Raw genomic sequence first — 14,960 nt, forward strand, 5'->3', positions numbered from 1 at the left:
CATTTTGGCAAAGGTGATAAAATTAACCACTCTTCCCTTGGGAAAACAGCATAGAGGTGAGTCACCACTTAAATAAAACTGGTGCCTTTTGACTGTGAGAACTGAATGAGTTGAAAAACAGGACTCTGTGGATTCCTTGGCAGAGTGAACCACAAAGGCAGTGACTTTCCCTGGCTATGTCTGTGGCTAGACATGGGGAGCTAGTGAAATGATGGGAGAAGGGGGGTGCATCCTCAGGACCAAAGTATGTAGTTCAGCACTGAGCATAGGTGTTCTGAAAAAAGGCTCAGAAGAATTGGCTTCAAGAGATTCCTCATCCCAGAGACTTTTAGTCAACTGCTGATGTTTTGGTAATTGGATTTTCTTTTTGGCTCTAGAAATGGCTGCCATGTTCTTATGGTCTATATTAAGTCTCTCACACCAAGTTCTGCAGAAAAAACTTAAAAACCTATAGATTTATATGAATACCATAGAAATAGAAATGTGCTAAGCTGCTGAAATCTCCCCACACCCACAACCCAAATTACATTTAAATACAAAGTGAATGTGTCTACTGTCTGGGTTTGCTTATTATCTGAACAAGTCAGGCCAGGGTGACAAGTCCCAGACAGACAAGATATGGGGAGGATTGGTATGTAAGAAGAGCACAATTTTCTTCTTTTTTTTTATTTAAAGTTTTTTTATTTATTAATTTGACAGAGAGAGAGAGAGACAAGCAGGCAGAGTGGCAGGTGGCGGGGGGGGGGAGCAGGCTCCCCACTGAGCAGAGAGCCCCATGCGGGGCACGATCCCAGGACCCTGAGTTCATGACCTGAGCCAAAAGCAGAGGCTTAAATCACTGAGCCACCCAGGAGCCCCACAATTTTCTTCTTTTTGATTTTACTTCAGAATTTTCTTTTCTGGAAACACTTTTTTTTTAACTGTAAGTTTACATAAATTAACATGACCAAGACTCTGGTTTTATATACCTTGGATTGAATGGAGTTTAAGTATTCTTGAGTCTGCAAAGACCAACTGACAAGACAATTGTTTACAGCCCTCAGCACTGAGTTAGGCAAAAATAACTTTTTTTTTTTCCTGACAAGTTTGTATGTAAGGACAACCTATGACTTCTTGATTTGTCAGCATTTTTCTCTGATGTTGATCCTGAGGGCCATAATCAGCAAACAAGTTTGATAAAAAGTTCAGACTTCAAGTACAGCGGTTATTGGAAATTTTACAACACACTTATTAAGTCTTTCTTAGATGACTTTGTAGTGTATCTACTTTTCTCTGTTTGCCTTTTTTTTTCTCTTTTCCTTTTTGGTTTTACATTTTCTCCTCTTCTCCCTTTCTGTCTCTATATCCCCTTTGTTGCTCTCTCTCTCAAATGCTTTCTAATATATTGGCTATCACTGTGGATGTAAAATTGAATAGGATTATAAAACTAGTAAAACACAACACTGTACAAAGCATTTATTTGAATAGTGAACAGGATCTACATTTAGATTCCTGTTTCCTGGAAAAATCTATACTTAGTCTTAGAGTCAAATTTGGAAGGAGTACATTATTTTATGCTTAGGATATATCTTCAGCAAATCAATTAATGAATAGACAATAAATCCTGAAAACAAAGCAAGCAAATAAACAAAAAACAAGTATTTATATTAAAGATTCTTTTAGTCACTTGCTGTAATTTTTTTAAAGATCTTATTTATTTATTTATTTGACAGCCGGAGATCACAAGTAGGCAGAGAAGCAGGCAGAGAGAGAGGAGGAAGCAGGCTCCCTGCTGAGCAGAGGGCCCCATGCAGGGCTTGATGCCTGGACCCTGGGATCATGACCTGAGCCAAAGGCAGAGGCTTTAACCCACTGAGCCACCCTGGTGCCCCATAAAAATTTTTTTTAATCTGATGACCTTTCTTTTTGACATTTGTCACTGTTTTTCTTTTTTTTTTAAGATTTTATTAATTTATTTGACAGAAAGAAAGATAGCAAGAGAGAACACAAATAGGGTAAGTGGGAGAGGGGGAAGCAGGCTTCCTGCTGAGCAGGGAGCCCAATGAGGGACTTGATCCCGGAACCCTGGGATCATGACCAGAGCTGAAGGCAGATGCTTCTCAGGCATCCCTGTCACTGTTTTTCTTATTCTCCTGTTTCTTCTCACTTGTTCAGCTTATATTTTCAGAATCTTTGCCTTTTGGAGATGTTCAGGGGCAATTTTGAAATATTTCTTTGATGATGCTCCTGTGAGAACAATAAAATCATATTAGCAACAACAGTAAATTTAAAATTATTTAACCTCACAACACTCCTAAATACAGATACATTTAGTCCCTACTTACACAGATGAAAAAAATTGAGGCACAAAGAGATAAAATAATTTGATGTATAGTTAGTTAGGGGTGCATCCCAGATTCTAAGCTTTCTTTGGATTTTAAACCCATTTCTCTTTGCTCTTTTTCCTTTATTTCTGTCCCTCTTTCCTTTGCCTCTTGTTTATCTTCTCCCTTTCTCAGAGAATGCTTTATGAGTGTTTACTTTTTGGGAATACAAAAATGAGTAAGATTACAATTTCAGTAAGGCACATTTTTGCCTTCAAGGATACACCCTGTTGAAGAAAAAGAGATGAGTAGGAGATAATGTGGCCAGTACTCTAAGGGCCATTTACCACCTTCTCTGATATTGGGAGGTGCTAGCAACACCGTTTTTAGTCCTGAGGAAGCTGAGAAGCTACCAAACAGAGAAAGTAGGAAAAGAAAATGGCTTGTGAAAGAATTTTTATGTCTTTGAGTCTTTTCATTTGACCTTAATTAGAACAAATTAGATTTTTCACTGGTAAACATGTCCAGCAATGTTGGAGGTAAAATAGGTAAATCTTTGGGTATAAGTGAAGGTACCACATGTATGGCTATATCATGGATTAGTTCTTCCATATTGTTGCATGATATTTTTATGATTTTAAACGTTATACATTTTTGTTGTAGAAAATTAAAACAAGGAGTTCCTGGGTGGCTCAGTTGGTTAAATCTTTTTGACTCTTGTTTTCAGCTTAGGTCATAATTTCAGGGTCATGGGATTGAACCTGCTCTGGGTGTGGAGCCTGCTTAAGATTCTCTCTCTCCCTCTGCCCACTTGTGCTGTCTCTTTCTCTGTCTTTCTCTGTCAAAAAAAAAAATCAGGAAAGTATAAAGAACAAAAAAATACCACCTCTATTGTTATTTGTAAGAATATAAGAAAATGAGACCGTTGATAGAGTTTTGTGCTTGTTTTTGCCTTCTGTAAAACTAGAAAAAATAAGGCACTCCATGAATATTTATTCATTAGGTAAAGATGTCTTTATTGAGGATGAGTGTGACTTTCTTTTCAGGGAAGTTGCTTGCCGCCTAAACTGAATTGATGGAGAAGGTGAATAATGTGACAGAATTCATCCTCCTGGGCTTGACTCAAAATGTGGACCTTCAGAAATTCTCATTCGTTGTGTTTTTAATTGTCTACTTGGTCACCTTGGGAGGCAACTTACTCATCATGATCACCATCAGCACCAACAGGGCCCTGGAAACTCCTATGTACTTCTTCCTGTGTTACTTATCTCTTATAGATGGCTGCTGTTCTACCTCCATGACCCCTAAAATGCTTGCTGACACTCTTACTGTGAGAAAAATAATCTCTTTTAGGGGATGTATGACTCAAGTCTTTGCTGAGCATTTTTTTGGTGCTGCTGAGATTATCCTTCTCACAGTGATGGCCTATGATCGCTATGTGGCCATCTGCAAACCCTTGCACTATACAACCATCATGAGTCAACAGGTGTGTAGCCTTCTTGTGGGAGTGGCCTGGGCTGGAGCCTTTGTCCATGCAACCATTCAGATCTTCTTCACAGTCTGGCTGCCCTTCTGTGGCCCCAATGTCATAGATCATTTCATGTGTGACTTAAACCCTTTGTTGAAACTCATCTGCACGGACACTCATATCCTCGGTCTCTTTGTTGCTGCCAATAGTGGGTTCATCTGTTTGTTAAACTTCCTCCTTTTGGTGGTCTCCTATGTAGTCATTTTGCACTCCTTAAGGACCTATAGCTTGGAGGGGAGGCGAAAAGCCCTCTCTACCTGTGTCTCTCACATCACCGTGGTAATTTTATTCTTTGTGCCCTGCATATTTGTGTATCTGCGTCCAGTGATCACCTTTTCCATTGATAAAGCTGTGGCTGTGTTTTATACCATGATAACTCCCATGTTAAACCCTTTAATCTATACCTTGAGAAATTCAGAGGTGAAAAATGCTATAAAGAAGCTCTGGATCAAAAGTTGACTTCAGTGGAGAAATAATCAAAATGGTGATTTGTGATAAAATGGCTCCATCTTTTAAACAGGAAAGAGAAAATATAATGTGTATGGTTCAGGGCCAAGTGAACACTATAAGTAAAAGTATTTTGATGTTGGCATATAAATTCTCTGAGGAAAGGCCCTGGCAGGAAATTATGATTTTAAAATATCCCATTTAGATTATTTATGGCCCATTTAGTTGTCAAACTTTGATTACTTTCAGAATCAGTTGGAATTCTTATTAAAATGCACGTTTCCAGGATACAGGCTCTAGAGATTTTAATTCAGTGGGACTGTTCCTGGATTGGCATATTTGCATTTTAAACAAATTATGCAGATGTTTCTAAGCAGGTGATGTATACATACACTTGGAGCAATACTGCTTTAGATTATGTTTGCATCATTGGCCTATTAACGGATCACTTTGTTAAAGCATTTCCTGGGAACTATCTTTCATAGCAGATGCTATGAGCCTCATGAAACTCAATTCTTCATAAGTCATGCAATGCAAGATCTCTACCTTTGCCAAAAATGTAGTATTCTGTGAAGGTATAAAAGCTTTCTGTATTCTTTATCTTCACTTTCCATACTTTTGAATCTTTTGCTACATCGGGTCTGATTCTCTCTTTTCCTCTTTTACATCCAAAGAGAAGGTTTACTATTCTCACCGGATTATTTGGACCAAAATTCATTGCTATTATAATAGGAACTAGTCATTTACATTGGGAACATTCTCTTCATGATTTTGCTATGTGAAGGAGATTTTATATGCACATTTGGAGGAATGGGTTTAGTATATCACAATCATTAAGAGAATAGTTCTAAGTAAGATAGTTCTGAGATCAAAACTTAGTTTTGCCACATACAGTGTGAATTTTAGCAAATCATAACTTCTTTGAGTTAAAGGATTGTGTTACAGATATTATCAGGATTAATAAATAATTCTTGTGAATCTCTTATTACCAATAAATTCTTGATAACTGTTAGCTATTATGAAATTTATTACTGGAATCTCTATAACATTACAGAATTTCTTAATCTATTTTTAAGCATTAGAATGGATAATGCATAGTTTCTTTGTACCTTCTGTGAGGAATAATACTTGGAGCTCACTGGCCTTGTAAAATTCTTGGGGGCTGGAATGTTTCCCAACATCCTTGGCCATTACTTTCCTACAATCTCCTGTTTTTCTCATTTCCATTGTCCTTATGCTTCTTAGGCCTTGGGGTGATCCATTTGTGGGTATGATTTTCTTCTGATGAGTCTGAATTGAAGGGCCAAAGAAGTAATTTTATTATGGACCTGAGGTCAACAATAGCAGGCACCTGCTGTACGAATGGAATTAAGTGAGATATTTGTTTAGAGAAGGTGGTGTGGTGGTGCAATGTTATTTTACCTTTCGATAGCATTTTTTTATTTGTAAAAATGATAATAATAATAATAATACTTATTTCATAATATTTTCGGATATTTATGTAGGCTTATATATGTTAAGTGCTTATGAAAGTTCCTGGCACATAGTATACATTAAAAAAGTATGTTTAGAAGGGAAAAAATCCTGGTGTTGGCCCTACTCTTAATATGGACAGATTTTTGCTTATATCTCTTGAACTTGCAAGACCCTCATAATGTCTGGGTCAGGACCTCTATGGATCTTGCTTTTGTCCCTGTCTTTTAGGTGAAAAAGACAGCTCCTTGTATGACCAATACTATGTCAGATAACTTTTCCCTTGAACTTTATATAAGAGTGTTATTGACTTTTAGGTTATCATTCAGCCTCTGAAAGTTAGTGCTAGTGGCAGCTTTGGGTGATGTGGAGTAAACAGAATTAGTAGTGAATTCTGTCTTATTAAGTTTTTGTTACATGTGAATTTCATCAACTCTCAGGATTTTATTTTAATTTTAGTTCACATGGACAGTGAAATGGTAATACATTTTTCATACTATAGTTTTAAGCATTAGATGAGACATTGTATCTGAAATATCCAGGACAATGCGTGTCACTTAGTTACTTAATAAATGTCATTGTCTTTGTTGCTCCCTCACTAATTTGTTTGTGTTCTATTTCTATCTGACTTTAAAAAAAACCCCTCTGATTTATACATGTTATTCAGCTCCATGTAGATATTTCTGTTAAGAGATCATGAGGCACTTCAAAATTCTGAGAGTAAAGCCTGCAAAATTACACAAGATGGATGAGATTCACTCTAAAAAAATCACCTTAAAAATGTGAATGTCTCCAAACTTACAATTAGGTTAAGGAAGATACCAAAATTTAATACACTTTTTATGACAAATAAAAATCTGTAGTACAATAATTAGTAATTATAGTAAAAGTGATTCCCTACTTATTACAATTTGGCTGATGCTACAAAGGCAAGTTACTGTTTAATCCCCTAAGATCTCTATGAAATAGGTAATGTTATTCCTGCTTTCTAGAAGAACTGAAGTGTGGAAAATTTCAATAATTTACGGTAGGTCACACTAGAAAATGCCTAAGATGGGATTTAGAACTTGCACTCTTAAACACTGTGATGTACCTCATAACAATGACAGATCACATTAACACTTTCTAGTGGAGGGAAATAGGCAATAAGCAACTTAACATATATAAAAAATGTTACATTTAAGGAGAAAAGTGCTTAAAAATTGAAGGATGTGATGTGATAGTGAATCAGAAGGCTGGGTCCCTCTCCAAGTTTTGTGCTCGAGAAAGACCTCAAAGCAAGAATTTATAGTGTTTATCTGTGTTTAGGCATGAGAGACAGTGAGCTGAAAGGTCACAAGTAAAACCACTAGAGAGGAGTTTCTGTATGTAGGAAGAGGAGTTCTATCTGACATGGGTGAGTGTCATTAACTACTCTCTTCTGACTCGGAGATCACCTTAACCTTACAATTATTTCAGTGATAATTAAAATGAATATGAAGTGAGGTGAGCCTTGGTGGCTCAACAGTTAAGCATCTGCCCTCAGATCAGGTCATGATCCCAGGGTCCTGGGATCGAATCTCACGTCAGACTCTGTTCAGCGGGGAGCCTGCTTCTTCCTTTCCCTCTACCTCTTCCCTCCTGCTTGTTCTCTCTCTCTCACTCTCCTCACAAGCTCTCTCTCTTTCAAATAAATAAATAAAATCATTTAAAAAATCAGGATAAGTGAAATAAAACAACTGTACTCAAGCAGTGACCTTTCCCCAGAACTTGTGTGTGCTTTCTGGCAGATGTTTTCTTTGGTGGACTTGGTATAGTCAATGACATTAATCTCCACTTTGCCTCTTCATGGCTTCTTTAATTTCTACAACTTTTTCCCATGTGAAAGCATTTGCTTAAATGGTACATTTCCGTACAGTTGTCCCACTCGAGCACATCTCTTTGACCCTATCATTTTATTTTCTCCCTTGTTCACTAGCTCCAGCTGCAATGGCCTCATTTTTGCCTTTAGGCCTTTGAACTAGTTCTTTATTCCCCAGTGATCTTCCTCTAGACATTCCTATGCCTGGGTCATTATCCCCACTCAGTCTGCAACTCAACTGTCACCTCGTTAGAGGTCTTCTTTAACCACCATATAAAGCCACTCTCTATCTCCCTGAGTTATTTTGTCACATCACTCACAATTTCTCTATAGCATCTTCACCATCTGATTATCTTATTTAATCATTTATTCTCTCTCTTTTCCAATTAGCATGTAAGTTCCATGAAAGTAGATGCATTGGCTGTTTTGTTCACTACTGTATTTCCAGCAACTAGAGTAGATTTGACACATAGTAAATGCTTCCTACATGCTTACTGAATAAAAGGCCATCATCTCCACTTAACTCCCTTAAGAATAAATGCATTTTTAAAAGTTACCCTTGTTAACTGGAAGCTCCTGAAATTGGCGACTTTTCATTCTTGGTGATAAATTGAAATGGAGAATTTTACATCAGTTAGTAGATCAGCTGGGGTTCTTAGCTAATGATGCAGAATCTCTGTAGCTAACTTAAGTAGAAGGGATATATAATATGCAATTAAATAACTTATGGCTATTTGGAAGAGTGGGAATCACAGATTCTAGGCTGAGCTATCAGGAAGTGCTCGCAGAAGCACAGCTGACTGGACTGGCATGCTAAGGGAGCTACTGCCTGTCCTGTAATCAGGATCACCCAGCCCTGTGATGGTACACACATTACTGACCTCAGAGCCACTCTGATGCTTGGAACCACCTAGCCCTAGATAATCGACTTCCAATCCAAGACTTGCACACATACTGTTGGTTGACATCACATGCCTGTACCAAAGTGGCAGGGTGACAGGGAAAGCAAATGAGGTTCTTTGGATTTTACATTGGAAAGTGGATAATATTTTGGAAACTAACATGTGCAGGATGCTTATAAGAGATTTTTGGGCAGCCACACACTCTGGATGTGCACAGTGGAGGATGGGAAGTCACAAAATGGATTTCATTTCTCCCGTAGTTTTTAATTTCCACAGAATTTAAGGGTGTCCCAGTCTCTGTCCTACATCTAGGGGGAAGAGCAGAAATAAAGGACCACAAGGAAGCTGAGAGCAGGAAAATTGTTGATACCATACAGTTATTCATATCATTTATTTTTCCCAAATAGCTGCTGTGCTTAGTTGTGGTTAGTGCTAAAGTAGAAACACAAATGGACAGCATGGTCCTTCACCTTGTTCATTAGCATAGTGTAGCATTTGATGCAGTGGCACTTCCCAAATACCTCTTCTGCCCTAACTTTGAGCTGTTTATTAGGAGGAAGATTTCCTCAATAAGAAACAAAAATGCTTGTCTTACTTTAGTGACCCTAATCCTTTAAAAAAAATCACCCCCAAATATATTGTGTACTACCATGCATCAAGCACTTTGCATACATTATATCGCCCAGTCATTATAATTTCTGGAAGTACATACTATTCTCTTAAAGCTAAAAAATGAGGCTTAGAGATATTTAAAATAAGGTTCTCAAAGTTATGCTATTATAATTAAGAAGACTAACTAATCCTGGTCACCTCTCCCCAACATATTTGGGATTCTGTTTAAAATCCACAATGGCTAAGTTCAAAATGGTACACTCATTCCATCTTGCCTCATATCTCTGTCTGTTTGGACCTTGGCACTTAATGCAGGTCCCCAGGCCGTCCAGCTTATCCATATGCACTTACATGCTTCCTCTTCCTGGACACATATCACCTTAAAAAACTAATAAGCTTTACTTTTAGGAATGTTTTCAGCTTCTGGTTATTTGAGAAGAAAGTACAGAGAGTTCCTGTATAATCCTTGTTCCCACACATGCAAATTTCTCCCACTATGGACCTCTCATATGACAGTGGTACATTTGTTACAACTGATGAATTTATATTGAAACATTACTATCACACAAAGTCCATACTTTGCATTAGGGTTCTCTCCTGGTGCTGTACATTCTATGGTTTTGGACACATGTATAATGACATGTACCCACCAGTAGTATCATAAAGAGTAGTTTCGTGGCCCTAAAAATGCTGTGTGCATTGCCTGTTCATTCTTCCCTCTCTCCTAACACCTTGATAGCCACTGATATTTTCACTGTGTCCATAGTTTTCCATATTTCCATAGTTTCCACAATTTCATGTCATTGGAATCATTCAGTATGTGGCCTTTTGAGATTGGCTTCTTTCACTTAGTAATACACATTTGAGTCTCATCTATGTATTTTCCTGACTTTTTAGCTCATTCTTTTAGAGATGAATAATATTTATTGTCTGGATGTACCACAGCTTGTTTATGCACTCATGTACCCAAGGGTGTCTTGGTTGCTTTCATGTTTTGACAATTATGAATAAAGTTGCTAGAAACATCCAGGTATAGGTTTTTTTTCTTGTCAACTTGATTAAAATATAACTGACATATAATATTTTATAAGTTTAACAGGTACAATGAGATTTGGTATACATACATATTGTGAAATTGTTACCACAAAAAGGTAGGTTAAAACATTGGTCACCTCACATAATTACTTTTTTTGGGTGAGAATGTTTAAGATCTACTCTCAAATATGGAACACAGTATTGTTAACTATGTTACCATACTAATTATTAGATACCCAGACTTTATTCATCTTAAGCTGGAAGTTTGTAGTTTTTGATCAACATCTTCCCCTTTCCCTATTTCCAGCTCCTGGCAACCAATGCTCTACTCTGGTTCTGAGTTTGACTTTTCTTCTTCACTTTTAAGGGATAATACACAGAGCACAGAAATTTTGGTTGGTGTTTGTTTTTTCTCTCAACATTAAATACTTTACTCCATTCACTTCTTTCCTCCATGGTTTCTGAGGAGAAGCTAGATATAACCCTTGCCTCTGCTCCTTGTGGTGGTCCCAAACTACTGATAGTGATGATGTTGTCCAGGAATGCCTGTGGCACTCACCTGGGCTCATATTACTTGTAGTAAGTCCCCACAGACATTTCCCCTGCTGAGGTGTTGTGGCTGGACTGGCTCTTATGGTTCTTATTATGATTGCAGGATACACTTGACTGCAGTAGAAATGATCAGGGAACTTTAAGGTATGATATATTATGCACTAGTCCGGAGGGTGCATGGCATATCTGAGTGCCACACTGCAGGTTGCAAGTAAAGAGAGCAGGAGAGCACAGAGCTGGTCCTCTGCCTTTATTAGGGTCTGGAGGTGGTGGGGAGGTATCTAGGGTTTCGTGGGTTCAGTCTTTATTGGCTAAAGTATAAGAGTGGGAATTAGAGCATGGAAAAGGAGAAGCAGGGTCATTCAAGTGGTCATTTATTGAAGTTACACAGGGCTTTCTGAAAGAGGGAACTTCATGAATGGAGATGACTTAATTCCTTATCCTGTTGCTTTGCTAGTAGCTGTGTCATAAACTGGCAATATGTTTATTCACGACGGATGCCTTTTGAAGTGGATGCTTTGGCAATCAAAAACTTAATGTCAAGCACTTACACTACAAGAGTTTAATATCAGATACTTACCCTTCTACAGGTAAGAACTTTTTTCCTCTGGCTGCTTTCATAATTTGAAAATTTATTTTGACTTTCTGAAGTTTGATTATGACATACGTCTATATGGTGTTTTGTTTGTTTGGCATTCATCTTATGAGGTATTCTCTGAGCTTCCAGAGACTTGGGTTCAACATTAATTTTGGGGAAAATTCTCAGTCTTTTGCTTCAAATACTGCTTCTGTTCTTTTCATTTTTTTCTTCTTTTCCTGGTATTCCCATTACATGTATGTTACCCCATGGATAGTTGTCCCACCTTTTTTGCATAATCTGTTCTGGTTTCTTTTTCTGGGACTGTATAGTTCAGCAGTAATTCTTGTCCAACTTCTCTGTAATGTAATAGGTCTGAAAGTATCCTTACATACAGATTCTCTTTTAAATTTTTTAAATTTGGGGGAAAATCACAGTGAATAAAATGAAGCAAGAGTCAGTCTTGGACATACTCCCAATTGTATGACTCGATGATATATCTGGTTAGAAGGTGAAAAATGACCTGTGATATTTGTCTTTACTGGGGATAAGACACTATTCTCTTCAGGACTGTTACAACTCTTTCAGGAGGAGATTTCATGAATGTCCTCTCAAGATCTCAGTCCAATTAGTTTTGCCATACTAACAGAATAAGATGGCTCCAAAATGTGGATGGTGATTTTTCTTTTCTGAGGGTACTAAAAATAAGTTCGTTTCTAGGGAACAATTTCCCTTTTGAAAGAGCCTGTTATTGACTTCTTGTGTTACATAGGTTTGCCTGCCTTGATAAATTACCCTAATATTTTTATAATAATTATATTATCATATAATTTATTATTATTACTAATTAATAATGTGGAATATTTGGTTTTTCTGTTTGTATCATGGAATTCCTTTTAAATAGATCTACAATAAATAATAACAATTTTCTGATGTACTTAGAGGCCTCTGTGTAGAAAATGGACATACATAGTCATGTGAAGCCAAAAATATCCTTAAGGACTAATGCAGCTTTTTGTCCTTGGTAGTGACACCAAATGGAAGAGACATTGCCAGGTCTTTATGAGTTAGTTAAAAAGTCCTTTTGCTGACTGTGAACAAGCCTTCAAAAAGTAAGCCATTGAGAGGTAATAGTGGAAGCCAGGTTTTTCAATTGTGTGAATTATTTTATTATGCAGGAAATTCTTATAAATAAATAAATTCTTATAAAATTGATTTTATAAGAATTGAAAAGTTGGAAAGTTCTTTGGAATCACAGGAGATCTGAGGTCAATTGAAGTTAGTTTTTAATTCCATCTCTGTCACTGAAGGGTGTATGACTTTGAGAAAATTAAGTATTTTAAGCCCATTTCTTCAACTATAAAATGGGGATGAAAATACTTGCTACTGTAAAGATAAAATGTGGTACATTAAATGTGATTCTATATAAATGTGCATATAGAGATGTAGATATATATATGTATAGGTGTGTATATATTATAAATACACACACAGTGTGTGTATTTTGTACACATATAATGTGATGAAAAATATTTTGTACCATATAATGAGATGGAGGTCATTTAGGAAGGAATAGGTTTATTGTGGAAAATGAAAAGATTATCTTAAAAATAATTAATTGGTACCTATTTGGAAATGTCAGTTATGTAATTGTATACAGAGAACCATTCATAAATTGTTCTCCCACTTTGAATATGTAAGTTACCTTAAGTGATTCTTCACTTAGGAATTACACTTTATGTATGACTTTTTACATGGTGCATCTTTCATGGAATTTCCTTTCCATCTTCTCTTGTTCTCTCATGTCTCCTTCAAAACTCAGCTAAAGCACTGAGTGTTATGTAAACAATGAATCTTGGAACACTACACCAAAAACTAATGATACAGTGTATGGTGGCTAACGTAATACAATAAAAAAAAAAAAAGGAAAAAAATAAACTCAGCTCAAGTACTGCTTTCTCTGGAAGCCTTCCCAGATCGGATGTTGATTTATGTATTCTGGCACAGGGAACCCTTAGTCTACATGAATGTACTTACAGTGACTCTTGTTAAACTGGTATGTAATGATCTGTCCCCTATGTAGGAAATCACCGAGAGGAAGAAACCATGTTGTGTTCAACTGGGTGATATCAGTTATGACAGGTTTGACATAAATAGATTTTCCATGTGTATTGTTTATTGAATAAATAAAAAATTAAGTTTATAATATATTAAATGACTTTTCCTTTTTTTTTTCTTTTAAGGGAAGCTGTTTCTGATAACTTAAATCAGCACCTATAAGGAATAGAGAGAGCCAAGGAATGGAACCAAAGAACAACGTTACCGACTTTGTCCTCTTGGGCCTCACACAGAATCCAAAGGAGCAGAAAGTACTTTTTGTTATGTTCTTGCTCTTCTATATTTTGACCATGGTGGGCAATCTGCTCATTGTAGTGACTGTTTCTTTCAGTAAGACCCTGGGATCACCTATGTACTTTTTTCTTGCTAGCTTATCATTTATGGATGTCATTTATTCCTCCTCTATTTCTCCTGAACTGATTTCAAGTTTGTTCTTTGGGGAAAATATCATATCCTTCCAATCTTGTATGACTCAGCTATTTACAGAGCACTTTTTTGGTGGCTCAGAGGTCTTTCTTCTGCTGGTGATGGCCTATGACCGCTATGTGGCCATCTGCAAGCCCTTGCATTACTTGGTGATCATGAGGCAGTGGGTGTGTGTTGTGCTGCTGGTAGTGTCCTGGGTTGGAGGATTTTTGCATTCAGTAATTCAAGTTAGCACTATTTATAGGCTCCCATTTTGTGGCCCCAATGTCATTGATCATTTTTTCTGTGACATGTACCCCTTATTGAAACTGGTCTGTACTGACACGTATGCCATTGGCCTCTTAGTTGCAGCCAATGGAGGGCTGATCTGCAGTATTGTGTTTGTGCTCTTGCTCATCTCTTACGGTGTCATCTTGTACTCTCTAAAGAATCTTAGTTCAGAAGGGAGGCGGAAAGCCCTCCAGACCTGTGGTTCCCACATCACTGTGGTGGTCTTCTTCTTTGTTCCATGTATTTTCATGTATGTAAGACCCGCTAAGACCTTCCCCATTGACAAGTCATTGAGTGTGTTTTATACAGTCATAACTCCCATGCTGAACCCATTGATCTACACCCTGAGAAATTCTGAGATGACAAATGCAATGAAGAAGCTCTGGGGAAGAAATATCATATCTTGTAGTAAATGATCACATCTTCCACCATGAAGAGAGTCATTTGGCATTGGGTTCATTTCCTTAGAATGCAGAGGTCTTCTTATATCTGATTCTGACTCTCCTTTCTTCAAAGAATTTCTGATAATTATGATTAAAGAATGGACTTGATGATTGTACTGTAATAAGCTTTCTTCCCTGCTAGAATATAAGGTCTATAATGTCTTCTGTATCACTTCACTTAGAATGGAGTAATGCCTTCATAGCAAGGAATCCATAAATAGGTAATGCATTAGTGCGGAAATTTTTATAAGATTGCACTAAATTTTTTTTAAAGATTTTATTTATTTATTTTACAGACAGAGATCACAAGCAGGCAGAGAGGCAGGCAGAGAGAGGGGGAAGCAGGCTCTCTGCTGAGCAGAGAGCCCCATGTGGGCCTCGATCCCAGGACCCTGAGATCAAGACCTGAGTGGAAGGAAGAGGCTTAAATCCAC

At 37.2% G+C, this 14,960-nt stretch overlaps 2 protein-coding genes across 2 annotated transcripts; both read left to right on the top strand.

Annotated features, from left to right (window-relative positions):
• Positions 1 to 3,378: 3,378 nt before the first annotated feature.
• Positions 3,379 to 13,549, top strand: LOC125079813 (olfactory receptor 4C12-like). Its single transcript, XM_047693550.1, has 4 exons — positions 3,379 to 4,278; positions 13,179 to 13,262; positions 13,353 to 13,411; positions 13,513 to 13,549. Exons 1-4 carry the CDS (start codon positions 3,379 to 3,381, stop codon positions 13,547 to 13,549), a joined length of 1,080 nt encoding a protein of 359 aa, XP_047549506.1.
• Positions 13,550 to 13,563: 14 nt separating this feature from the next.
• Positions 13,564 to 14,499, top strand: LOC125078808 (olfactory receptor 4A47). The gene has a single exon (XM_047692001.1). The coding sequence runs from the start codon at positions 13,570 to 13,572 to the stop codon at positions 14,497 to 14,499; it is 930 nt and encodes a 309-aa protein (XP_047547957.1). The 5' UTR covers positions 13,564 to 13,569.
• Positions 14,500 to 14,960: the final 461 nt, after the last annotated feature.

Source organism: Lutra lutra, chromosome 10 (assembly GCF_902655055.1).
Source record: "Lutra lutra chromosome 10, mLutLut1.2, whole genome shotgun sequence".
In the NCBI taxonomy this organism is placed as follows: domain Eukaryota; kingdom Metazoa; phylum Chordata; class Mammalia; order Carnivora; family Mustelidae; genus Lutra; species Lutra lutra.

Excerpts from the sequence above, each read along its gene's own strand:
- LOC125079813 (XM_047693550.1), top strand. The coding sequence starts at position 3,379 with ATGGAGAAGGTGAATAATGTGACAGAATTCATCCTCCTGGGCTTGACT. Across the intron at positions 13,263-13,352 it reads CAGATCGGATGTTGATTTAT|GAAATCACCGAGAGGAAGAA; the intron begins GTATTCTGGCAC and ends TCCCCTATGTAG. Across the intron at positions 13,412-13,512 it reads GGTGATATCAGTTATGACAG|GGAAGCTGTTTCTGATAACT; the intron begins GTTTGACATAAA and ends TTTTCTTTTAAG.
- LOC125078808 (XM_047692001.1), top strand. The coding sequence starts at position 13,570 with ATGGAACCAAAGAACAACGTTACCGACTTTGTCCTCTTGGGCCTCACA.